The 27,019-nt window shown below is 42.6% G+C and overlaps 1 protein-coding gene across 5 annotated transcripts in view; it reads right to left on the bottom strand.

The window, feature by feature from the left end:
• Nucleotides 1-27,019, bottom strand: part of DOCK2 (dedicator of cytokinesis 2) — a 266,689-nt gene that overhangs the window by 213,142 nt on the left and 26,528 nt on the right. For all 5 annotated transcript variants that reach the window (XM_083481684.1, XM_083481685.1, XM_083481687.1 and 2 more), the window contains 10 exons: nucleotides 26,070-26,195; nucleotides 24,650-24,774; nucleotides 17,095-17,193; nucleotides 15,046-15,118; nucleotides 14,840-14,943; nucleotides 11,983-12,166; nucleotides 11,793-11,890; nucleotides 6,875-6,964; nucleotides 6,497-6,597; nucleotides 3,960-4,094 (listed from right to left, as the gene is read on the bottom strand). In XM_083481684.1, coding sequence (XP_083337810.1) covers nucleotides 3,960-4,094; nucleotides 6,497-6,597; nucleotides 6,875-6,964; nucleotides 11,793-11,890; nucleotides 11,983-12,166; nucleotides 14,840-14,943; nucleotides 15,046-15,118; nucleotides 17,095-17,193; nucleotides 24,650-24,774; nucleotides 26,070-26,195 — 1,135 coding nt within the window. The remainder of the gene's footprint in view (nucleotides 1-3,959; nucleotides 4,095-6,496; nucleotides 6,598-6,874; nucleotides 6,965-11,792; nucleotides 11,891-11,982; nucleotides 12,167-14,839; nucleotides 14,944-15,045; nucleotides 15,119-17,094; nucleotides 17,194-24,649; nucleotides 24,775-26,069; nucleotides 26,196-27,019) is intronic.

The raw sequence follows: 27,019 nt of genomic DNA, 5'->3' as shown, positions 1-27,019 counted from the left end.
CAGAAGAGGTAACCTGGGACTTGTAAAACAAATAATAGCCTAAAATATATTTATAGAAATTTTACTCCAAATACAGTATTCATTTTTTAAGAAAAGCTCAACTATTGCCATGGAGATGCAAGACCCCTGCAAACCTTGAGCATACTTTTGTTAAGCACACTAAGAAGGTGAAGTGGGACTGCGCTGCTGAACCCACCTCCAATCTCACATGCACTGCTGACCCTGCCCGTTTAGGTACCTGCAAAGCATTGCCTGTTTGTGCATAGGCACTCCTTTGGGGATTTTTAATGTGGGCAAAACTTACACACAAGGAGGTCAGGGCCAGTGCGGCAGTCTCCCTCTCCCTCTCACATTTTGCGTACATGTGGAGAAGAGCTGAAGTGGGCAACTGAAGCCATTTATCCACCCTGCAACTGTCACAGGCACAAGTTGTGCTGAAAGTGCAATACCATATAGCCTCTCCATCAACACCAGGTATGTACATCATGATGAATCTTCAATAAAAATAATGCCCGGAGGGGTCCTGACATGTAACTATAGACCAGCTTTGAATGAAGCTTGCTCAAGTGCTGGGAAGTGATTTTCCTGTGTTTGCAAGAGGGTAGGAAAATAATATCTAGAATGTGTTTGGGAATGAATATTTCAAAAGACTGAAATACTGAGTGAAGGTCAAAAGTGATTGTCTTTTGACAGATGGCAAACTTGCAGTAATGAAAAAAAGCTTAAAGCTTTTGTCAACAACACTTGAGAAAAAATAAAGCAATCATCTAAAAAGATACTGTTATTATGTCTGACGGTTGCTGCAAGGTTGTAGCTTTTAGTTGATCTAATGGATACATGAAAACCTAGAGAAGTAGAGGTAACTTCAGCTAATGGGATGTATCTTTGGTTTCATTTTAGACCAGTAGTTCTACAAATAAATCAGACTATCAACATATGTATAAGCCATAGGTTTACTCTGATTTCCCTCTCCAGGGTTTCATTTGGATGTATATTGACAACAATTGTGTTGTGACAACAATACAGGCCAGAATTGATTACCTGTGCTTAAATTACTTCAATTTCTTTTGGAGGAGAGATTCCCTGCTATGTCACACACAGAATAGAAACAGACCAAATGTTGGAAGGACAGTATCCAACGCCTCTTGTCCCAATACCAATTACAAGATTTTCAGGTGACTATGAAGATGGACAAGAGGCACTTAAGAGATTGTCTCTTTAGGTCCCATGCAGAAAGGGATCTAACCATGATGGCTTCTACCAAGAGTTCGCCATGGTTCCTACTTATTAAAACCGAGCATACCGGGGCCAATTATCTGTCAAAGCTCCCACTTGCCATGCTTAGAATTGCTTTCACAGAATTTCGATACCCTCAGCGGTGTTGGATGGACGCTACGGCAAAGTACATTATGAAGAAATACTTTGTGTGGGCAACCCTGTGTGGAGGACCTGTACCACTATTTATTGCAATACCCGTTATATATAGACCCAAGAGACCGATTCATAAGACCCCTGTTTCCGAATGGAACTCACTTGAATAGTTGGAAAGGGTGAAATGGCTGCTGAGCGATACTGATGACTTTGTAAGTTATAAAATAGCACTCTATGCGCTGGCAGCTAAGAAGATCAGGAGGAAAGAACTAGATAAAATAGCGGTCAACTGCAAAGGGGATTCGGATATTTAATTTGCCACATTTTACTAGCGAATCTTCTGCTATTCTATTTTATGCAACAAACAATCTTAGTAGTTGTGACTGTGGTTTATATTGTATGTGTGGTGCCTGATGATTTTTATGGTTATTGCTGTTTTTCCTTTTGTTATTTTTCTGAATGATGCCATGGCCTATGGCTAGCGCAATAAATGTCTATGATGATGATGCTGATGGCGACAATGACAGGCAATACAAAGCCTAGTCTAAATACAATACAAATACAATACAAAGCACTAGATAAAATTGTTGCAGTGGGGAGAAGAAGGAATTTCAACCTAAGCATTAAATTAAATTGTAGTAAAATGTTGGTCTCCACGCTAAGCTAAAATTGAGGAGTTTGAGCTGAAGTTTTTGAACAGTCTGGGATTTATGTTTCCAATGTGTCAAGAGAGAGAGAGAGAGAGAGAGAGAGAGAGAGAGAGAGAGAGAGACTGGAACTTCAACAGGACAGGGCAAGAATGTGATAGTAAATCTCATTTTTCGAGATTACATTAAAAAAGAGGGGATAGATGTCCCTAAAATTGTTTGTTTTTACTTTTTGCCAAAGTTGAAAGCACAAACATGACCTCTGTACAAAGAAGATTTCCAATTGTTTTGAAATTGTAATCTGATATGATACACAAGGTTTAATAATGTGAACTGCTGCAGAAGTCAAAATAATTCTTGGAGTATACAGTATAAATCAACAGGTGTGTTTTTTTAGCTTTAGGCCTTGAAGTAACCCATCAAAAATGTAGTTGCTACAAACATGTAGTTAGCACCTTCCTTTGGTGTGCTTTGTAATCTGAAGCTAACTTTGTTTTAAAGTTAATTTTATTTTTAACATTTTAAAATGTATGAAATCCTTCCAGTGAAGCTCTGATGGACCCCTAACAAAGAAATCCCCCCTTTCCCGTAATCAAAGTCACAGCAAGCCTGGCTATGATTTGCTGCTTTAATAGCTAGGTATTTAGCAAGGAAAGCTAGGGATCCTCCAATATTCCACAGCTTGAGTAGAAGAAACTGCTGGGTATGGAATACAAATGTATTTATTTCTTCTTCTTTTAAACATGCAAGATACTTTTGATAAGATGGGGAACTCCTTTTTTGAGAGTTTATGCTAAGCATTCCGCAAAGTATTAAATTATAGACCAGGTTTGATGACTCGCTGGGATCATGACTGTTTCTTTCTTCAAGTTCTTAAATGTTATTCTTATTGTGGCATTTTGCACTGAAAACAATCCCTCTTGTCCAATTACCAGTTTTGTTTCTGTGCTATTCCTCCTAATGCATGGAAGGTAACAATTTGGTTAAGGAGTTGTTTCTATTTTGTGGTTCTGAATAAAAAACGTAAGGGCAGTTTCCTTGCACAATGTAGCTTTATACTCCTTATTTGGGGAGGGGGGATATTCCCTCCTGTGCTCTCAGATCTATCATATAAAGAGCGGGGGTAGGGGGGACTGTTTTTGTATATGGTAAAAGTCAACCGAATTATTTACATAAGAAAGCAAAGTCCTTGTTTAAAGGGCAAGCCTATGTTTCTTTTGGAGCAAATGGAGAACTTTTGCTCTTAAAAATTGTAGATCTTAAGGAAAACACTATTCCAAATTCAAGATTGCTCCTTGAAATTAAATGTACAAGCTTATTACACACTTATTGGTTTCTCAGACTCCCTTCTCCTCTCTGGGCCTATTTGGCAACTGTAATGTGTTGATCCTGAAGAATACAATTAAAGCTACTGGAGACTGCTATGCAAGTTTACATTGTTGTGCTGATTTTGTATCCTGAAACACAAGATGCTATTTTACAAGTGCCATTACTACCTCTAAGGACAGCACAAACAAGGTTGATAACCTCTGCCAATACTGTAAATTGTGCCACTGCATCAGGTGCCATGTATAATATCTGTGTGCAATATCTGCTTTCATTGACCTTGCAAACAAAATTTCATCTGTAATCTTCTCCGGCCCAGAGCATTTCCAGTTCTATTTCTATTATGGCAAAATGTGAGCTCACTGTCACAGTAACTGCAACACCCACCCAATTAATCTATTTGAATAATAGGCAGGTGAACACATGTCCGATCTATCAAGAATATACATTTAATTAAAAAAAATAGATTTCCAACATTATTTAATAGAGTAGGTGAAAAATTCCCTGAAACTCCCAAGAGCCTGGTGAAATTAAGCAGGGGCTGCATCTGGTGGTCAGGCCAGAAGCCCCTCACCCTCAGTGCTATTTCAAAAGTAATCAGACTCTAATACTTACTGTGAAAACAAAGTCCTTGACCGAACTATGAACTTGAACACATATTCCAGAGATTTCAGAGTTCTTAGTATAGGTTCACACTGTTCCCCTCTGCAGGAAATGTCCAAGTAAGTCTTCAAAACTGTCATTAGTTTCCTGAAATTGGAAAAATGTGTTACAAAGGGGGAATAGGGTTAAACTTTATCACATTTCCTTTGTAAAGTGGCAAATATCTATATAGTGCATGATGTAACATGGCAGACTTGGTTTTATTACTTTATAATTCAAATAAAAATATTACACAATTCAATGGGGGGAAAGCACAGTAGCATGACCTTTTATTTCCCATTATTATTTCTATCTATCACACAGGATGGCTTTGGACAGTGGCCACGGTCATTGCACTGAATAATATTGCTAGTACAGTGTAGGGCTGGGAATTCTTGGCGCCAAACAATCTGCAGCAAAGCAGTACTTTGGGTTGCAGTATTTAAACGTTTTTGCAGCATGCAAAGTATTTTGGCAAGGACTGGAATGATGATGAAGATGACAAAGGACTGTACCTGAAAGCCACCGACTCATAGCTATGAGTGGAAAATATATTGGTGGAAATATATATTGTAAATCATACAATATATTCTGTATGCTCCATAGTCTAATACGCTCTTAGAAGAAAGTGTGTGTGCAATCGCACACACAAAACACCTTCCTTTTAAAAAATGGATTGAATCTAGACTAGGTGAGCTCCCCTTTTGTAAACTATGAGACTTAAGTCATGACTGGTTTCAATAGCAGACTGATCCTCCCCTCCCCATGTGCTGTTCTGGGGGTTCTTCCAACTTCCCTGCCTCAGAGCCAATTTCAGGGAGCAGCAGGGTGCACAGCCTCATTGTACAAGTGGAAGCCCTTGTTAGGTGAATCCTGCTCTTAGTATGAAGCAAAACTATTTTATATAATGACTAGAAACAAATCTAAGGACACATTCTGAACCGTATTACATACCATACACACATGTGGATAGTAAAAATTCTCTATGTATCAATGATCTTAAGAAGACTGTAGAATGGTACCAGCAATCCCTTGAACATTTGAGCAGGTGACCTCATTCCAACTCACAGCTTATGAAACTTTAGCGCTAACCAGATTCTGACACTTCCACAGCCTCCCTGGAAGGGCCCATGAAATCACACCCCAAGCACCATGGCAGACTCCTTAGCAGAGCCAGCCCAAGACATTTTTCTGCCCAAGGCAAAGGACAAGATTCCACCCTCCATGGACAGAAGTTGACTGCGCTGGCCGTTGAACTTAAGTGCAACATTGGCAATAGGGTAACATATTCCACAGCACCTGAGGGCAGCAGGGGGTGCATTGTCTCCATGTGCTACCTAAAGAGATTGATTAACTCATTCTACCTAATGGGAAAGCCTTAGACATTGCCCATTTTTTAAAAGAGATTCAAAGCTCCAGAATCCACTGAGGGCAACCATTAGAGAACAGACAGAAGCTGTGCATAAAAGACTGCACCCAGCTTGATGCCCCAACACATGCAGTTTAGGGGAAGTTCCAACCATAAGATCTAACACATTCACATCTCAAGGGACTAAGTTCCCATCTACACATGGAACAACATAACTAATTTTGCAGCTTGTGGATCTGTAGTGTAGTTCACCATATGCCTTGTCCACACAGTGCAGAATCTCCATACCATCATCACCAGACAAGATCTTCCATCAGTGGCATGGAGTTCTGCTACACATAATGCAGGAAATCTATTCGGCAAGTTAAACTTTGCACAGACAAGCCTTGTATACAAAGCATGTAGACCAGCACTCAGAGATCGATGAGGAATCATTTTCTTGAAAATACAGTGAACAAAAACCAACATACGGTAGTAATAGATGGAGTTTACTGCCAACAAACTCATTGGTACTTTTATTCCCTTTTTCCTTCCTGAGCGTATGGTAGATCTGAAGACCCATAGTGTTCTAAAGTCCCTACCAAACTAATAAATAGGGGGCAGGGTTAGGGGTTGCTTTAGTGCACTTGGCTTTGATGTGTAATCAATAAAAAGAGTGCCAAATTGCTGTGAGTGAGCCTGATTTTATGTGACCTTTAGTGAGTCTTATGTTGTGGGCAAGTTTTTCCAACAAGGCAAGATGACACAGCTTGTCGTACCATCTGTCTATGGAAAATTTGTGCACCTCTCTTCAGAAATATGACATTTCCCAAGATGAGTATCTGTTGGTGTTTGTATGTTAATTTGATGACAATATTGATCTGGAGAAGGGAGCATTATCTTTCCCGAAGACTGACAGAAAAATAAAAATAAAATAATAATAATAAATAATAATAATAAACCTTTATTGTCTCTACACCACCTATGTGCAGTGAAATTAAACGAGCCCCCCTCCTCCCCTAAAGTCCAGAGAAGATGTCACTTCCAGCTCTGCCACCGAGTTTTACATGGAGATACCAGGGATGCTATGGATGGTGTGAATGCAAATTATTTGTTTTATATATCACTTTTCTCTGTAATGATTGAAATATTGTCAACTTACTTGTAGGCTAAAGTTGCGCTGAAGTGCTGCTGTATATAAGCCTCCAGTACGGTATTGAAATGCTGGAATTTTCTGTCTGCAATGAGTCCTATTATGTAGATCTGTAACAGGTTAATAGGATTAGTGGCTTTTTTTGTTTTTATTTTGCACACCAAAAGTCATTTGAAAAGTTACAGTTTGCAATGAGCTCCTAAAAAATTTCAATTAGGTATTTTGTGTATTAGCTAAAGCCAAAAGTTTATTATCGAGGGATGCAACATATCTATGTTGGTGATCCTGAAGCCATTTCAGTCACAAGCAGTGCCTTGCTCCTATAGTAAATTGTTTCAAAAAATAGAGCCCATAGTTTGAACTTGAACAGCAGAGGGCAATCCTTACCAGTGCATCAAAGACGAGAATGTCATATTCATCACTATGAGAATGTTCCATCATGATATTAAACAAGGCATCTAAAGTATCTTGGAGGAACTAAAGAAAGAAAGAGAGGGAGAGAGAGAGAGAGAGAGAGAGAGAGAGAGAGAGAGGATGAACAAATATTTTACAAGCTTTGATATCATGATAGGATAAAGATTCTTTGAGAAACATTTTCATGGCTTTAAAAGAAAAATTCCACCTAGCCCCAGGGAAAGCATTTCATGCCTCAAAGGATCCATCTTTCTAGCCTTGTCACCTGGAGCATCACCACATCTTTGAAGACTTATTTTCTTATCATAGCACACATTTGACTCAAACAAGCAAAGCAGTCATTCCCCCCCCCCCCCAATGTAATGCTAAGGATGACCTACAGTTTATACTGGAATGAGCAGAGCATTTCCTATTCCCCACAAGTGGAAAGTTGATTGCTTTATCTGTAAATGTTCACAGGTGTACTGCAAGAGGTTTGTAAGTTGCACAGTCCCTTAAAATGTGGAAAGTAATTGTTTTCAGCAGTGTGTCACTGTGAATTTAGCTGCAGCTGGTGTTAAGTAATATCCCTCAGCCTAAAATGGCTTGATAGTATGCCCAGACCATCAGGATACTTAAAGCACAAATGCAGGGGAAGGAGATAAAGCTAGTATCTCTCCTCCCATTAGCATGCCTGGTCTCAAGTCTTCGGTATCACCCAAATCATTGCCAAGTGGGAATGAAAACATGGTGCGTGCCAACTGGAAGAGGATTCCTCCTTCCATTCATACCAGCTCAGGTCTCTCCCGCCCTTTGTGCTTTGTCAGAAAAATCATATGAGAAAAAGGAAAGGATGGTGAAGAGGTTTGCAGCAGGCCAGGATCAGCCATTATGCTGCCAGTTGCCAACCACAATTCCAGCCTCAGAAACTTGGTGCCCGTGAACCCCAGCTGGAATATTCTACAGAATACCACTAAAGAGGGTGATGAAAACTTTTATTTGGCTTTTCTACCACATGTTGCTTATGATATAGACCAGTGTTTCCCAACCTTTTTTGGGCAAAGGCACACTTGTTTCATGAAAAAAATCTCGAGGCACACCACCATTACAGCCCCGTGACGTCAGCGCGCAGCGTCACGCCGGGAGGGACATGAATTGCTAGCAAATTACATAATCACCTCCTTGAGGGCTGGCTCATCTTCTCCGAAGGCAGAACCCCATTAATTAACAGCACAGACTCACACCATAGCCAAGACGAGGGGGGGAAACCTCAGTCATGCACAGTCATGCACATGTGGGGCTAAATGAGGACGAAGACCGGGCAGAGAGCAGGGTTCAAATCACCCCACCTGGCCAGGACAATCCCTGGGTGCTCCCTTGGGCCACTCGCCTGACCCACCTCGCAGGGCTGTTGTTGCGAGGATAACACGGGGAGAACCACGCACGCCCCCGGGAGCTCCTTGGAGGAGAAAGCGGGCGATGAATGCAATGCACGAAATATATGAGAGGCGACCAGGTTTTGCAGGTGAGGGGCCCCCGCCAGCCTCCGCTTCCAACACCCGGCGCAACGACGCCGAAGTTTCCCCCCAGGCTCGGCTCGGGGAGCAGCGCTGCTCCCCCCCGGCTCCCCTTCGCCCTCCCGGCTCTCTCTGCCACCCACTGGGGACCCCCCTCACCTGCCAAGTCCGGAGCGCCGGTGGAAGTTGCATGCATGCATGCATGCAGGGCGCCGCGTTGCCATTGCATTGCACTGCACTCCATGCAACGCCTGCATGCATGCATTGACTTGCACGCCCGCCAAGGGGTCTCCCCGCGGTCCGATGCGTCCCCTCCGGCGCGGATGCAGCATTGCAAAAATTAAAAACCCCCGACGCAGCCCTACCTGGGGGGCAGCCTCCGCCTCCGCCGCTCCGCCTCCGGGGGGATCCCCGGGTTCCATCCTGCCGCCCGATCTCCGCGGGGGCGCAGGCAGGCTGCGCGGGGTCTGCGCGGAAGAGCCCCTGCCCGCCCGCCCGCCGCCGCTGCGCTCATTCCATGGCCGGGAGAAGAGCGCTTCAAACAAAATGCCCGGCCCGCCAGGCCACGCTGGGAAACGTAGTTCGCGCACCCCGCGCGGGCGCGGGGCCCAAGGGCGAGGGGACTACGGACGGAGGGGACGACGGAGGGGGAGAGGCCGGGTGCAGGGATGGAGGGACGGGTGGGCGAGCAAGTGAGTGAGTGGCAGCTGCCAAGCCTTGGCCGAGAGCCAGGAAGGGCCTCCCCGGAGGAGGAGGAGGAGGGAGGCGCAGAGCGGGAGGGAGGGAGGGAGGGAACCCCAGGGGTCATCTAGTGACGGCGCCCCAATCGAAAATTTGACTTTAAAAAAAAAATCTTTTGAATTTTTTAATTTTTCCTGCGGCACACCAGGCAACATCTCGCGGCACACTAGTGTGCCGCGGAACAGTGGTTGGGAAACACTGATATAGACATCATAAGAACAACATTAAAGCTCCAATATGCGAAATATATGACATTGATCAGGAGATGAACTGATCTTTTACAAAAAGAAGCTACAAGCTAGCACAGGGACAACTCTGAACTTGACCCACATTTCCAAAAAAATCAGTTCTTACAGCAGAAAAAGAAACATCAGTTCAATGCAAAGAAAGATTAATGAACTGCTTATTTACACGGTGCAGAAGGCGGCTTTTCAAGTTTAGAAACAATCTGAATAGATCTTCTAGAATAGCCTGGGTCAACTGAATTCCTTTTCTAAACCCCATTAAAGAGCCGTTTGCATCAAATGAATGAAGGTTTATAATCTCGCCCTCTTCACCAGTGCTTCTAGTGTGACTGCTGTGTGTAACATCTTGCCTGATGGAAAACATGAAAGTTTGTGATATTTTGGTTGGCCCTAATAATGATGTTACCAAGCTGTGGATTTTGTATGTAGGTAAGTAATCCTTGCTACATACAGTGGTGCCTCGCAAGACGAAATTAATCCGTTCCGCGAGTCTCTTCGTCTAGCGGTTTTTTCGTCTTGCAAAGCAACTCTATTAGCGGCTTAGCGGATTAGCGCTATTAGCGGTTTAGCGGCTATTAAAGGCTTAGCGGCTTAGCGGCTAAAAGGCTATTAGCGGCTTAGCGGCTTAGAAAAAGGGGGGAGCGGAAAAAAACGCAAGACTCGCAAGACTTTTTCGTTTTACGAAGCAAGCCCATAGGGAAATTCGTCTTGTGAAGCGCATCGAAAAACGGAAAACCCTTTTGTCTAGCAGGTTTTTCGTCTTGCGAGGCATTCGTCTTGCGGGGCACCACTGTATTTCCATAGTCATAGTCTGAAGTATAGTTCTTCATAGAAAAGGAGCTTGCATCACATAGATAAACCATTACATGTTCACATTTCATCAATAAACACAAATATTTTCCAAAAAAGAGCAACACTCACCTTTTGATCAGAGATTAATTTACTTTATATATATATTAATAGGAAAGGAAAAGATAATGGGTAGCTTTTCTTAGTCTCACAACCCTGTAAGCATATATTTCATTTCATTTGTACAGGCAAAGAGACATTGCCTTTTAGATTTGCCTTGATATTGTGCTTACTTTGAGTTAATCGTGCGTAAAGAGTAAAGACTTGAATCAAAGGATCTATGGTTGTTACAAAACTGCCATGCCCAGAATTTTGATAAGTTTGGGGAGTGCTAAAGAAGCAGCTTGCTGGTTCTACTTTAATCAGTGTGAGTGTCCCCAAAGAATATTTGTGTGAAGCTTCAAGTCAAGGGAAAATGAATTATACCTGCTGTATTTAGCACACATGCAGCCTTAACTTACTTTCAGTATTGAAGCTAATATGGGAGAAAATTGCTCAGCACAATGCAACAGAAGGCAGGTGCGACCCTCCACCCAGGTGCCCCTTTTGATGTAAAAATCAAACCTCATCCTCTATTTGATAAATGAACAGAGCAGACATATGAACAACCAGGACTGCCCCCCGTCACATACAATCAATCAGGAATTTGCAAAGAACCTGCTCCCACCAAATCAGGGGTCACTGGGGCAGAGGGCATATTGGGGGGAGGGACTCTAATACCAAGTCTTTGAAAAACATGCTTTCTTTTGTTTGAAAATATTCTGAACACAATTGTTTCATCATTGTCTTTAAAAAAAAATCATGTTTGCTTTTAAAAAACAAAAAAGCTAACAAAGAGAAGCATATTCCAGGGCAGCATTTAGCACAGCATGGTTAATAAAATAGGAAAACATTAAAATAAAATGGAAATTCTGCCATGTAAGGTATGCCTGAAATCCAGTTCAATTGTTCAGCTGCCATCTGTTTTCTGTGTAAACAAGACTGGTATTGTCCTGAACGGATGTCACTTTGGGGCAGTTATTTCCAGAAAGAAGTGGCTCTCCAGGGTTTCAGGTAGGGAAAATGCCCAGCCGCATCTGAAAATGCTGGGAGTTGAACCTGTGACCCTTTGCATGCAAATAATATGCTCTACCACTGACCCACGGCCTTTCCCCCAATGAAGCCAACAAGACTGATGCCTTGTAAAAAGAAAACACAACTGTATTATTTGAGGACTATGCTCTCAGCCTATGATGGCTGATACAAGTGAAGACAATTTCCTGAGCCATTCTCAAGGGATTAGTTTGCTTCAATGAGCACAAAAGATGTGTTACCACTTGAGATAGAAAAACATGTTGTTGAAATGGCTAAGATTTCCTACATGGATTTTGGAAATAAATTGAGGAATAGCACCAGGATTCCTAATTTGTCTCTCTAGGAAATATTTATCCATTGAGGAACCAAGGACTGCACACTACATCATTTCCCGGGAAAGGGGGATGATTACCTCCCCATAGTATCTGGCTTTTCAGAAAGTCCCTGACCTAAAATTACACTACTGTAAACATTTTAAAAACATACCTTCACAATTTCTTCCCCATCCACAATCTTCAGTTTTTCTAAGTTCTCCTTCAAGAGCTCTGGCTTCATACGCCACTTCAAAAGGCCCAGTAAACCAACTGAAAAGAGGAGCAGAAATATATTCACAGAGAAAGGGGGTCTAGCTTTCAAGTGCAACTTAAAAAGCCTTGTCAGAAGCTTATATTCTTACCATTTTGAGTTAGCTTGGTTGAACAAACAAGCGTTGAAATGGTAAATGTGTCTCTTGAGCTTACTGAGAGCCCTCCAACACTGCTTGAACTCCGACTTAAGGTTGAGCCTTTAGAGTCTATGTTATGACGTGAGGAAGGGAGACTCAGGTAAGCACTGGCATCTTCCATTTTCTTACTATCACCCTTGAAAGCAAGGCATGAAAACAAGGTGAGATTCAGTGGAATGAGCTAAATTCACATATAACCAGGATAACTTTGCTGCACTCTTCCACACCAGTAGCCTTTTAGAAATAAATCTTTTTTTTAAAAAAATATTGGATTGAGAGACTTAACCCAGTGAAGACTGCAAAAGTATATGCAATTTCTCTGCACAAACAAAACTCCTCAACTCACAATCTACTTTTGAAACTAAGCGAGGATACGTAGGTAGGCAAAGAATTTTCTGCTGGTTTATAAAGAGAAGAGGTCACAACATGCACATAAGTCCTTGGACACACAGAAACCATTAAAAAAATCTTCTCAGTGAACAATGGAAATGGAAACAAATTAATTTTATTTAAATCATGTTTACCTTGCTCTTCAATCAAAAGGGTCCCCTGAGCAGCTTACAAATAGATCAAAACTATGGTCCTTAGACCGGTGGGGAATCTGTGACCTTGCAGATTTGGTTGGACTCCATCTCATCAATCCCAGCCAGCATAGCCAAGGGTCAAGGATGGGGGGGGGGGTTGTTCTCTAACAACACCTGCACAGTTCCCCCATCTCTGCCACAGTTCCCCCATTGCAGCGGGTGGGGCAGGAACTAAAAAGCAAACTCAAGGGCCAGTTTTTAAAGCAACAGTTCTTATAGCCACCGGATGGGATTAAACTATGGGATGCGTAAAGGTGAAAAGGAAAGCTTCAAAAAGTAGCAGCTTTGGGTTGAATTGTCCCTCAACTGACGCCAAGGAGCGCTCTCCATGTTATGTTGGATTCTGTTCCTCATTAGCCCAAGCCAGCATTGCTGTTGCCAGAATTGATGGCAGCTGAAGTCCAGAAACATCAGGATTGTACCGCATTGGTTACCCTAGTACAGACACACTTACTTATGCTGCTGTGTAATAATTTTGTGTATTATTGTGTTCCCACACCACACCACTGGCTGGGTATGGAAAGATCACAGTATTAAGTCCATCTAAATTTTATTATCCTTTTGGCAGGGACCAGCTGTATGTGAGAGTTCCCTGCAGGGAATTAGCATCTACAGGCAAACCAAGGATAATTGACCCCCACCTCCCACCAGCTGATATCACCTGCCCATCAGGGTGATGTAACTTGATTTACACGCAGGAGTGGTTTCAGAAAAATGGCCTTTCTGGCCAAATTGCAACTAGGTCAAGATAAGCCTACAGGCCATATTCCCCAGCCCTGGACTAAACACGTCAGGAACAGCTGGGAAAACTTGAACAGGGGCTTCCATTTTCAGCAACAGTCCTACAACTCATTGCTAGTTGTGCCCTAAAACTCCACAAGTGATAGTCTTTTTCATTTTAGCAACACTCAGGGCATTGGCCATGTCCCACAGGGCTTCTAACTCTTAATTACTAAGAGTAGGTTCCTAAATTGTATTGCAGACTGTTTTTCAAACTTGGGGAGCCACACAACTCTGGTGCTAGGGACACCTGCTTCATACAACTGATTTTCCTTATTTATCTTCAAGGAAACATTGCGGATGTTTAGTAATAAACTGCTTTTAAAAATGGAAATCAAAGGGCTAAGTCTGGTATTTAGGCAGCCATTCCCAGTTTAGCATTTAAAACTGACTAAAGGTTTTATCACCAGACTGCAGCTTTTTGTCTGACAGATCTCCAGCATCCTATAAGGACATATTTGGAAAAGCTCCAAACAACCTGAAATATAGTCAGCTCAGTCTTTTCGTCCCTTTCTTTCTGTTTCCCACTAGGCCATTTGCAAGGATTTTGTGTAAAAGCCAGAAACGGGCTAGTTGCCAGATGTGTTGAGTACACCTGAATTTTTTAAGGAAAAGCCAGCTACAGCATTTTCGCTTGCTGTATGTGCTAGAACAGTGTAAGTCAAGAATAGTCAACGTGCTGGCCTCCAAAGTGCAACTCCCACCATCCCTAGCTATTGGGTATGCTGGCTGCGACTGATAGGAATTGTAGTCCACAACAACTGGAAGGTACCACATTAGCTATTCCTGGCATAACTCACACTACACAAAGAAATCACTGAGTTCAGTTCTAGCAATGATGGATGTTCCTATATGAATATGCTTGTCCTTCAGGAACCCTCTTTCAAAGTTTAGGCATATGAATCTGGGCTGGGGAGAAGGGGTTTTTCCCCAGTATTCGCATGCCAGTTACAGAATGCCCTCCCCCTAGTCCTTTCAGGCTAGGAGTTGTTGGTATCTGTCTGTCTCAAGAGACAATGGAGTGTGCCTCTGATGGGAAAGTAAAACCACAGTGTTAGCAGCACCAAAGTGATCCCCCTGGGACTCAATCTGCCCCAGCCTGTCTTCACATGCATGGGAAGTCCCTTATTCACCAAGGGCTTGAGACCTATTGGCTACCTTCACCTGGTTTAGCCAGCCAGTCAAAGTTGTTCCTGGGGTGTGGCCACTGTCACATGCAGACAGCTTCTAGGAACCTCAGGTGAGAGCTGAGTGGAGGGTGGGCACCAAATGTGGGCATACTACACCAAAAGGAGCATGGTGTGTTCCCTACCAGAGGTACTACCCCTCCCCTAACACCCCCCACACACCAGGCTTGGAGCATAACATTTTAAGTAGACCAACAGGAGATTGTTAGTGGATTGTGCAAAGCTGTGTGGAAGTCTATGCAGCAAAACCAACAATACCTTTAGAACGGCGAGATCATGAAAGCCATCAAGCAGAGTTGTCCCATCCTCCTTCATTAACTTCACATAGGCCATTGCAAAGTTCTTTTCTCCTTTGTCTTTAGCTGTGCAAGAAATAATTTTGTATGATTCTTTCCCCCCGCCTATAACATGTCCATTTATCTAATGTTGCATATTGAAAGCAAGTAATCAAGCGGGTTACTTACACTCCTGAGATGACCGATGTCTAAACGTAAAGCGCAAGTGAATTCTTTGCATATCCTCAATGGGCAATGCTACCTATTTAAATACATAAACATCTAAATACATAAACAGTTATTAAAGTAAAAATGATATGATGAATACATGGAGGGAAGCTCCACCAGCAGTTCTAAATTAGTGCTGCCCAAATATCCATCTATGGCTAAAGACCTGCTGTGGCAGCTATTTGTGCACAATGACCTAAAATTATGCTCTGCTGCACTTTTTCAGGACTTTTATTTCATTATTTGCCAAATGAAGCTATACCACCACCAAAAGCCAGATTATATGCCTTTGAAAGAAACTTTGCATTTTAATGCAAATTCATATCATGACTAATGCTACTGTTGAATGAACTTTCTTGCTGAATAAGATAGTATTCCTTAGTCATAGATACATTAAAGGGCTTGCTTTGAAGTCCCTACACTGCAAAAAGTAAATTCTAATGTGCCTCCTTTGTTATTTGATCTTTAAATTGTGTGTGGATAAGATTCACAGTGGTGAAAAGTTGTATAATAAAAGGATCCACCAATGTAGAAATGGGGGCAATTTAGATGTAAATTCCTCCACAAATAGGAGCCTTGCTATTTTAAGAGATAACACCTGATCTGGTGTTGACCCCCACCTCCCACCAGCTGATAGTTGCAGGTAGTTACAGGTAGATGGCCGTGTTGGTCTGAAGAAGTGTACATGCACACGAAAGCTCATACCAATAACAAACTTAGTTGGTCTCTAAGGTGCTACTGGAAGGATTTTTTTTGTTTCTTTGTTTGTTTTGACCTGAGCTGGTGCAACTGCCACTACTTGGGGAGTATGACATCATGTCTCATGCAAATCCTGGAGTGCCAGTATTTGGGAAAGTAACAAGTCAGATGTTTCATCTTCAGTGGAGCTACACACTGGAACCTATGGTCTGAACCCATCTTTATACTACACCAGGTATCTTAAGCTTGTATACAAAGGTCTCCTTTCTATTATTTGCCAATTCCCCTTTTGCACCACAGCTCCCTGTGCTACATCTCATGCTGTTTCAGAGAGCTACCCAGTTTTGAGCGCTTTTTAGGGGACACAAAAGTGGGGAGGAGAGACCATGAACATTCACTCTCTTCTAGATCCAATCCATTATTCTAATTCATTATAGCAGCATCACCTCAGTACGTTTGGACACTACTGATCAAAATCAGAATTAACTTGGAATTAGAAGACTCCAAAGGCTAGTTTTTAAAAGCTCCAAATATTTTATTATAAGCTTAACTTGGATTTCCATTAGTGTGCCATTTTCAGAAGAGACACTGCTTGACACATAAATATTTGAAAGTACATGGAAATAAATACATTTTGTACCCAATAATACCTTTTATTATGCCATTTTTTTCTCCCTGCTGCCCTCTGTCTCTTCTTGCCAAAGCACCTTAATAGAATTAAACTCATTATCTACCTAAGAGCCACATTATGACAGCAATTTTCTATAGTGCTCTCTCTTTAAAAGGAGCAGATTTACAATAAGCTTTTCTAGTAGCCTACAGCCATTTTGTAATTATTTCCATCACAACCTTCCAAGAATTTGCTTATTACAAGTTACATGCAAACCATAAAGATGTCAATTAATTCTTCTCTAACAAGGATATAAATTGTAAAAGGTCTTTTTTCATGAGGTGACAGAAGTTCCCGTATTTTCTAATTTTTCTCAGCTTACTGGACCATACACTCCTACGTTTGCTCTAAGTTTTTTTAAAATGCATTATTATAATACTAGAAGAAAATGGAATGGGATAAAATTTCTATCAAATTCATCTTGGAGATTATGGGCAACTAAGTTAACTGTATACTTTTCAAATGGAAAAATCACGCTTCTTGCTTCTAGACAGCAAAATAATGCAAGCAATTCCTTGGTGGCTTGCATTCTTTCAACTGTATTGTCAGAGCTTCCAGTTTAGCATAAGTAGCAGAGTCCTAGGTTCCTCTTAAGCAAAGATTTTAAATGGGGAGGTGAGGCGTCTCCTCCCCTGTCATACCTTTAATGTCTCCGCCCAGCGGGGCTGTTTAACTTGGTAGTAGACCACTGATTTGTATTCACTTGTAGGCTTGTCTCCAGCTCCTAAACAAATTGCATTCTTACACAAAACAGGGGAAAAGAGGAAAGAGGTGCAGCTTCTTAGTTCTTACGTATATATTTTCAATTCAGAACTATATTAAGTACTATAGTTTTAATACTGCCAGCCATACAGTCTATGCTAACCCCTAGGACTCTTATGTCTTGACTCTCTAGAGAGGGTAAGTGTACCGTCCCAAAGTGGGGCAGAAACCAAAGGAAAACCACGGAAAATATGGTGGAGCCCTGTAAATTACCTGAACAGGCAGGAAAGGGTGAAGTACCTCACAGCAAGAACATAAGTAATTAAGGCCAGCATCAGCACTTAGCATTATGGACCACTGGCAACTCTGATGCACTTTGGAAGGGCCCACCATGTTACTTTGGCCTAAATTGTATTTGTGAACTGTCTGTGTCCCTCAGTACCCCTGATACTGCCATCAAGGCTTTGTGGAAAATGTAAAACAGTGGCCAGCCTGCAGCCACCTGTTGCCACCAGTGCTCTCCACCACCATTGGTGAGCCCCCAGAGAAGGCTACAAAGCATTGGGGGCCCACTAGGCCGCACTTTGCTGAGGATTACAATGGACCCAGATCCGGCATGATATTAACAGACATACTTGCAGAGGCAATGATTGCAGTTAAGCAGAAATTTAGCTTACAACTCAAATGCTGGTGCACAGAAATTCTCACAGAAGCACTTTTAAGGACCACATTATCTGGGAATGTGGCCATGTCTGTACCTGTATCTTCTTTCTGAACAAGAAATGCTGTACTTCTCCCACTTGTAAAGGATAGTAACATCTGTCCTACCAGCTGTAACTCATTAGCAAATTTAACTGCATTTCCACTACCTAGCTCCTAAAATTATTCAGCTACTTCATAAATTTTCCAATATTGGAAATAATGTTCTCAGCATCCAACAAAGCTATATGATGCATGGGAGAGGAGATTAGTCATTGAAGGTTTTCTGGCTACTTCTTCTCTCAGCAGTTTTCCAGAATTTATAGTTATGTAACTCTTTTAGGCTACTTATTTGCATGTTTAGTCTTTCATACATATGCCCTGCCAATTTTTTCTTCCTTTCCAACCAATATCCAACCAATACTCTGATCCCTAAGTAACTCCCAGGAAATTTAACAGTGCAATTATTTTCTCAGCCAAGGATAGCTTGCTGTTCCAATAAATTCTTCCTTCTTTTCACTCTGTATCATTTATTTTTAAAGCTAAGATGTCGAACAGGTTGGTCACATCTACTTAAGCACACCTACACAGCAGACAAAAATGTATATAGAGCTTTTATCTGAATTATTAGTCACAAGGAGCATGAGAAGAGATATTTCATATATATATATTATATATTATAAGGCAGTGGAAGACAGGAGTGCCTGGCGTGCTCTGGTCCATGGAGTCATGACACGACTAAACAACAACAACAACAACAACATATATTATAATATACAGTGGCACCTCAGGTTACAAATACTTCGGGTTACAAAAGCTTCAGGTTACAGACTCCGCTAACCCGGAAGTAGTACCTCAGGTTAAGAACTTTGCCCCAGGATGAGAACAGAAATGGCGCGGCAGGGGAGGCTGTCGCGTATTCCACGCGGCGTTTTCAGCAAAGCATTAAGAGTTCCAGGTTTTTCAGTGTAGTCCTTTTTAATGTGAGCTATATACAGGCATTTATAAAAGAAACAGTCCATACAGAGTACTTACAAACGAATACTCTTCACCACAGCACCACCACACTACAGCACAACCACCACACTACTGTTAAACAGGCCTTCCTTTTTAAAACAGGTGATAGCCAATTACACTAATCACACTCCTGCTGAGTCACTCTGACCCAGCAGAGTATTGCATCATCCTGTTGAAGCCTGCAGACTTATCCAGTATCCTGCGAATCCCAACACTCCTCCTTAAGTCAAAGGCTTGAGACCCAATAATTCTCTTAAGTCTCGAAATTTAGGAGCATCCAAACATTTTGTATACAAATCTGCCACATTACATTTTGTGTTACAGTGCTGTACCTTTAACACATTTCTTTCCAAAGCATTTTTCACATTTCCGTATCTTATCGCAATATGTTTACTCTTGCTCTTAAAGTTCTGTTGGTTAGCAAGCTGTTGTGCAGCCATGTTGTCACTTAGCACAGTGATTGGCATTTCAGAAGGTATTCCAAGCTCTTTTGTTAGGCAAGCAAACCACTCTATTTGTGATACACATTCGCTTATGGCTGAGTACTCTGCTTCACAAGTACTTGTGGCAACAAATGTTTGTTTCTGGGATTTCCACTGAACCAGGGCATTTCCAATATATATGGCATAGCCAGTGGTAGACTTTCCATTTTCTCTGTCTCCCCAGCTGGCGTCAGCGTATGCATACACTTGCTGATCATGTCCTGTATCCAGCACCAGTTTGTAATCTTTTGTGCCTTTCAGATACCTTAGGATTCTTTTAAGTGCTACCCAATCTCTCTGAGCCGGGTCTGCACTTCTTTGGCTTAACATGTGCACTGCCAATGTTATGTCGGGTCTTGTCCAACAACTTAAATATAACAGAGAACCCAACAGAGAATGAAACGCTGTTGCATTCTCACATTTTTGCCCTTCTGGTTCATTTTTGTACTGGGTAGTTATGGGAGTGTCAACCTCATTTGCCCTCTCCATTCCATATGTCTTCAGTAACTTTTCAATTTTTTCCTTCTGACTCAGAGAGTAAACGCCCTCTTCATTTCTCTGAACCTCTACTCCTAAGTAATTCTTAATCTCTCCCAAATACTTCAGTTTGTATTTGTTACCTAGGCTGTTTATAAACCAAGACACTTGCTTTTGTGCAGTTGTTATCAGACAGATATCATCAACATACAAAAGTAAATAACAAACACTTCCTTGCACCATTGCTGAATATAAACAGGAATCAGCCAGGCTTTGTTTGAATCCCATCTTTTTCAAAGTTGTGTCTATGCATTCATGCCATAGACGTGCACTTTGGTGTAAACCGTATAGTGCCCTTTGCAGCTTTAACACCATGCTGTCTTTTTCTAGCTCATAACCTGGTATTTGCTGTAAATATACCTCAGCGTCAATAGGAGCATTTAAATATGCTGAGGCAACATCAAAATGATTAACTTTTAACCCTCTCAGACTTGCCATTGCTAAAACTGATTTTACTGTTTCAGCCTTTGCTGTTGGGGCAAACACTTCATCATAATGTATCATTTTCCTCTGTGTAAAGCCCCGTGCAACCAACCTGGCTTTCCTCTGACAACTACCATCAGCCAGCTTTTTCACTTTAAAAACCCACTTACAGCTTATGGGCTTTTTACCTTTAGGCAATTCTGTAGGTACAAACACATTGTTGTTTAGCAGAGAGTTATACTCTGCCTGCATTGCCTTTAACCACGCCTCTTTCTCTAGAGTAGGTAACTCTTGCACTTCTTCAAAGTTTTCTGGCTCAGTTACACAAACCTGGTTTATGGTGGCTGGGAACCCATAACGGTCTGGAGGTTGACCTTTATTACTTCTTGCAGACCTCCTTGGTTCATTAATCTCACCCCCTGGGCTACCTTCAAGACTGCTTTTGGGGTGGATTGACTCTGGAGATCTACCTCCTCCTGTCCCTGTTGCACTTTCTTCTCTCCCCTGCTCCATGCTAGCAGCTGGAGATAAATGCTCAACCTTTACTTCCTCCCTTTCAGTTTCTCTGGGAGAGCTGCCAATTCTTAGCTTTGTTTCAGCTGCCTTATCAGGTATGCTCGGCAGTAAAACTTTTTCTGGCAGCAGGTTTGCATGTATCTTGGGCCAATTTCTTTGCTCATTAAAGCTGGCTGATCGACTATAACTCAAAAGGTTTTTATCATCTTCAAACCTGTAGGCTTTCGTACCACTTTCATACCCAAGAAATAGCAACTGCTGTGCCCTTTTCCCACCTTTTCTTCGGTTTTTCACAGGTATGTCAACCCATGCCTTTGTCCCAAAGATTCTTAAATGTTGCAAACTGGGACTTTTGTTATAGAGAATTTTATAGGGTATGTCATCTAGTACCTTTGACCACAAGCGATTCCCAATATAATTCGCAGTCTTAATACTTTCAGCCCAGTACTTAATTGGAAGATTTGCATCTGCTAACAATGCTTTCATTTGTGTCTGCAAGACACCTCCCCTACACTCTGCTACTCCGTTCTCCTGAGGCGTGGCCACATTGGTAAGCCTATGTTTAATCCCTTGGGAACGCAACCAGTTTCTTAGGGAGCTTGCCATAAACTCCCCTCCCCTGTCTGATTGAATAGAGGACACCTTTTCACCCAGCTGCCTTTCTACCCTTCTTACCCAGAACTTCAAAGTTTGGGCAACGTCAGACTTTTGCTTTAATGGATAGACCCAGCCAAATCTAGAAAAATCATCCACTAGGATTAAACAGTATTTGTTGTGGGAGACACTTGGTGGAAAAGGACCAGTTACATCAGCATGAATCAACTCCAGTGGTTTTTTGGTTTCTCTCTGGCTTGCTCTTGCTACTGGGCAAGCCCTGCTTTTAACCTCCTTGCAGATATTGCAGTCTAAGTAATTATCACAACTTTTTATGTTTTTCATCCCCCCACACAACTCCAATGTTTTGTTTAGCACCTTATAGCTAGCATGAGCCAGACGCCTGTGCAGGAGATGAATACACATATCATGGGTCGGGACATTTTGCACATTTGCAACCTTAGATTCACACTGCAGTACATACATATTAGTTCTAAGGCTAGCATTTGCCAACACTGCCCCATTTTGCTTTATCTGGCACTGATCTCCCACAAAATTTACTTCAAAGCCTGCTTTTGCCAAGTCAGGAATGCTCAGGAGATTGTTTTGCAGACTAGGCACACACAACACATTCCTGAATGTGTGTCCCAGCTGTGGGAACACAACCTCCCCCTCACAAACCACATTAGCTTTCTGGCCCGTAGCAAGACTTACATGTTTTTTGTTTGAAGCCCTAGCATCAGTTAGGAGTCCTTTTCTTTTACAAAAGGTTTGAGAAGCTCCACTGTCCAGAACCCACAGCTCTTCATTTTCTTGACCATCTGCAGACACCCAAGCGGTAGACTCCCTCTGCTGCCACTTGTGCTTCCGCTGTTTTTGTTGTTTCCTCGGGCAGTCCCGCAGCAGATGTCCAGTGGACTTGCAGCAAAAACACCCTTTTACTTTGTTGACCACCGGCTGGTCTGCAGCAGCTCCTCCTGGCTGTTTCTCCGGCTCCCGACACCTCTGCTCTTCCCGGCTGTTGTTCCCTCTGGGATGCTCCAACAGCTGGGCTGAGGTCATCTTTCGCTCTGCACGTCTGTCCTCCTCTGCATACAACCGTCCGGTCACGTATTCCAGAGTCAGCTTATCAGTCTCTACAGACTCGAGGGAGTTGACCAGCATATCATAGCTGTCATCAAGGGAACTCAGGACTATAAAGACTTTGTCCTCTTCCCCCACAGGCCTCCCTCTTAAGGCTAGCTCCTGGAAACAGCCTGTTAGGAATTTTAGGTGGTTTACCAGGGAGTCCCCCGGTTTCTTCCGACACCGGTACAGTCTCCTGGTCAGTGTTATCAGTGAGCCAGCCGTCTCTCGCACATGGACAGCCTTGAGCGCATTCCACGCCTCACTTGCCGTCACCTTATCAGCTACGTAGACTAGCTGGCTGTCGTCCACTCCAAGGATGATCGTAGCCAACGCTTTCTCATCCTTTTCAAGCTGGGCCTCTGCTAGTGCCAGCTTTTCATCGTCGTCCTCATCCTCCTCCGGGGGCTGCGGTGGCTCTTCCACCACTTTCCACAGGCCCTCACGCTTGAGGAAGTGTTGCATGCGGACCGACCAGGTGCTGTAGTTCGTGGCCGTCAGCTTCTCCAGCAACATGCCAGTTCTGGACTGCTCCATCCCTGCAGCTCACCTCCAGCACCCACGGCTAGATACCTGCCACCTGTACTCTTGCGCAGTGGAAGCATGCTGGGCCCATAACCCTGTCGCGTATTCCACGCGGCGTTTTCAGCAAAGCATTAAGAGTTCCAGGTTTTTCAGTGCAGTCCTTTTTAATGTGAGCTATATACAGGCATTTATAAAAGAAACAGTCCATACAGAGTACTTACAAACGAATACTCTTCACCACAGCACCACCACACTACAGCACAACCACCACACTACTGTTAAACAGGCCTTCCTTTTTAAAACAGGTGATAGCCAATTACACTAATCACACTCCTGCTGAGTCACTCTGACCCAGCAGAGTATTGCATCATCCTGTTGAAGCCTGCAGACTTATCCAGTATCCTGCGAATCCCAACAGAGGCCCCATTAGCTAAAGTGATACCTCAGGTTAAGAACAGTTTCAGGTTAAGAACGGACCTCCAGAACGAAGTAAGTTCTTAACCAGAGGAACCACTGTATATTATATATATTATAACACAAAATATATATAACACAAAAACAAAACACCTATACACACACACGTGTGTGTGTGTGTGTGTGTGTGTGTGTGTGTGTGTGTCATTTAAATATCAAGGTGTTTTGTTTTTGTTTTTACAGGCAATCTCAGCCTTAGATCAGACCAGGAGGAAGACTTGAGACTCTGTGCCACAGACTGTCAATAATCTTTCCGCAGACCTATCTCAGATTTTTCACATTATTCTGGAACCTCCAGAAAAGCCTCGCCTTCCCCAAAGGGAAATTCTTTGTTGTTCACTACTGCTTCATTGGCAGCTGGCATTTCAATTTGCATTGTTGTGAGTACACATAGAACTTGCAGGAACAAGCAACCTTGCATGACTTTTGCATGTTGGAGTGTGGAGCAGAAGCTATGGAATATACCAGCGAATGGGCTTGGGCCCAAAATGGATTACTTTAAAGCGGCATCTATGATTCTATTATTTGTGGACTCTAAAAAACATTATGCTTTGCTCTTAAGGAGTGTTATGGAGGTCAACAAACAATAGTTGCTGAAGTAAACCTATTCTTGTTGCCCTTGATTTATTAGCTAGCTGCTTCACCTGTAAAATTCAAGGGCAGAATGTGTGTGGGGGGGGGAATCTTTCTTATACTAAAAATGCACAATTATATATATAAAAAACCAATGTGCCAATGCTATCAATATATTATACCAGGGTTCTTAGAATTCATCTTACTAAAAGTCCAACAGTTAAAACATATGGCAATCTATTTAGGCCAACTTGCATCTATACGACTTCTTTTTTTACCCCATCATATATCAAGTGCAAACATATCTCTCAGAATATGTCATGGCTGGGGTAAGACGGCTTGCCAATATACACCTATGGTTGAAGAATTCTGTGTGCAGAGTTTCTGAATCAAGCGCTCTTCATCAGCATATAAATGCTAACAGAGCAAAACCAACAGATCTGAACTGCAGCACAAGCTTTAGGAAATGAGGTTACAGAAAGGTTGTGCTTGTTCATCTTCAATATGCACACAAGAGAGCAACACTTACTGGTATCACTTTCCCATCTTCATCACAGACACACATGTTGACTTCTATGTTTCTCTGTGAAGTTTTATTAGACTTATCCAGGTCTCCATTTAGCAAGGTAATGTAGATGTCATTTCTTATATCACCTATGAAAGAAATTCAAAAGGGGTAGATACCGGGACAGAAAGGACTGAAAGCAGCTTAGGCGACAGAATGCATAAGATCCATGCCTTGCCCTACTCAGTGATATACTGAAGTGTGAATGTTCAAGGAAGAAAATGAAATTCGGCTTTGATGTCCATTATCAAACTTTTATAGTCTTGTCAGGAAAGAGCTTTACATTGCTTCTACAGTGATATGTAATTCTCATCCTACAATGACACCTCCTGGTGAAGAACAGCAAATGCACACCAGAAAGAGGGAAGAGTGTCATGCAGATTTGAAAGAACTATGCAATTAGTAACATGTTGCTGTAAATTTAATTTGTGAATCACTTTTTGTGTAAGTTTCAAGGTGGTCTATAATCAAACAGTAAAAATGACAAAATATAGGTTTAAAAACAACACAACTCTGCAAGGCAGAGACCTAAAAGAAATAGTACAAAGCAAAACTCCCCTTCAAATTTTAGGGGAGGGGACGAAAGTTGGGATGGGGAAAAGTCACCGACTGCAAATGGGACCATTTGACCACCAAACTAATTTTGAAACAGAAGAGAAGCACAAGGCAGCTTTTGATACAGGATGACTGTCTGTTGTATTTTTTTTAAGGAATCAAAGATAGGGTTGATTGAAAAGTTGTCAAAACTCTTTTGGCTTGAAATGAAGGAAATACACACAGGCAAAAGGTTTCATGAACCAGCACCCTGACTCACTCTTTTCACCACCACTGCCTGCTTCATGGTCCTGGGGGCAACAGTATTCATACAGTGGCTGCAGTGATTGTGAGGCACCATTTCCCTCTCTCCCCCTCCCCACTACCAGCTGGATCCAGAATGAGGACAGAAAGCTTTGCCTTCACTCTGATGTCACTATGTCATCATGAAGCCAATTGCCTTTTGATCTCACTCGGGGGCCTTTTGTAGCGGGGGATTGGAACCACCAGCCAGTGAGACTCTTAGAAGCATGATGGTGCAAGTCACAACTTCACAGCACACTTTATCACCCACCCCAAATTGCAGAACCACCCCAGGCAATGTCACAGCAGGAAAAATATGGGCGGTGAAGCTGGTCTCAAAGTATTGCAACAGAAGAGGAAGTCAGGGCATGAAGTTCCATAAAGTCCCATTAAGGCATTACCACTAATTTATAGGAAAATTGAGAAATAAAAGTCCCAGTAAAAACATTACTGTTGCTTTCAGCACCTCAGAACAGACTTTCTTTGGGTGGTTTCATTTGTAAAAAGAAAATAGCCAGCTTCTAAGCAGAAGCAAACAACCTCATACCTGGCATGATTATTTCCGGAAAACCAAGCTTCCTAGCAACAACTGTTGTCCTGTCAACAAGATGAGGGTAGTCCTTCCTAATCTGAGTAGTGTCTCCAACAAGCATTTTCATTGTTACCCATAGCCCTGTAGAAGAAAAGAAGACAATATTTATAGTCCAATGCAGACTATCATTTCAAGAAAAGCCTGCTGAGGTACTTTGTGCCATGAGCCAGGACTCAGCTTAACCTGCTAATCAGAAGGCGGAGTGACTCCACCTGCTGCTGATCAGCCTTCAAGGACACAGAGGAGAAGGCACTGATGAGAATCAGCTGGCTTCAGCCTTCTTAAGCAGAGCTTCCAGCAGCATTCAGGTGCTGGTAACAATGCTTGCAGTTTCTGGCCCTACCTTGCTGATTCCTTGACCCTTCACCCCATGATCATCGGATTCCCTGACCCCTGGATCATGTGGATTGCTGTTCATCCACCCCTAGGATTGGACCTGACTTTGGATGCTGGCTCTGCCTCCAGGCAAGTACATGTCAGAGACTGTTCTACTTGGCTGATCTCCCACTCCAGTGAGCTCTGCACATTGTTCCTCAGAAATGAGATCATGACACCTTAGTTCACAAGCCACAAATCTACGGGCATAGTTACATTAACCACATCTTTCCAGCAAGGAACTCATAGGGCCTGTTAGGCCTCCCCATTTGACCAATGAGGGCATTTTGGCTAAGCCATGTCTATCTGCCCCACACAAGATGTTAGGTGTGGAACAGGTAAAGATGTGGCTTGGTGATAGTGGGGTGGCAGGTACCAATCAGATGATCATCAAAGCTAGCACAGCACTGTACACAGAAAACTAGACCTCAGGGCTTCCCTAACGCTGTGCAAAAAAAGGCTGACCTGCTGTTACTGTGCCGTCAGGTGACTGACAGATGGGTGACCTTGCCCACCTGTGAAACCTGGTC

The sequence above is a fragment of the Podarcis liolepis genome (assembly GCF_965112155.1).
Source record: "Podarcis liolepis genome assembly, chromosome: 2".
NCBI lineage: Eukaryota > Metazoa > Chordata > Lepidosauria > Squamata > Lacertidae > Podarcis > Podarcis liolepis.
The sequence above is the reverse complement of the archived record's forward strand: the minus strand, read 5'-3'. Positions and strand labels throughout refer to the sequence as shown.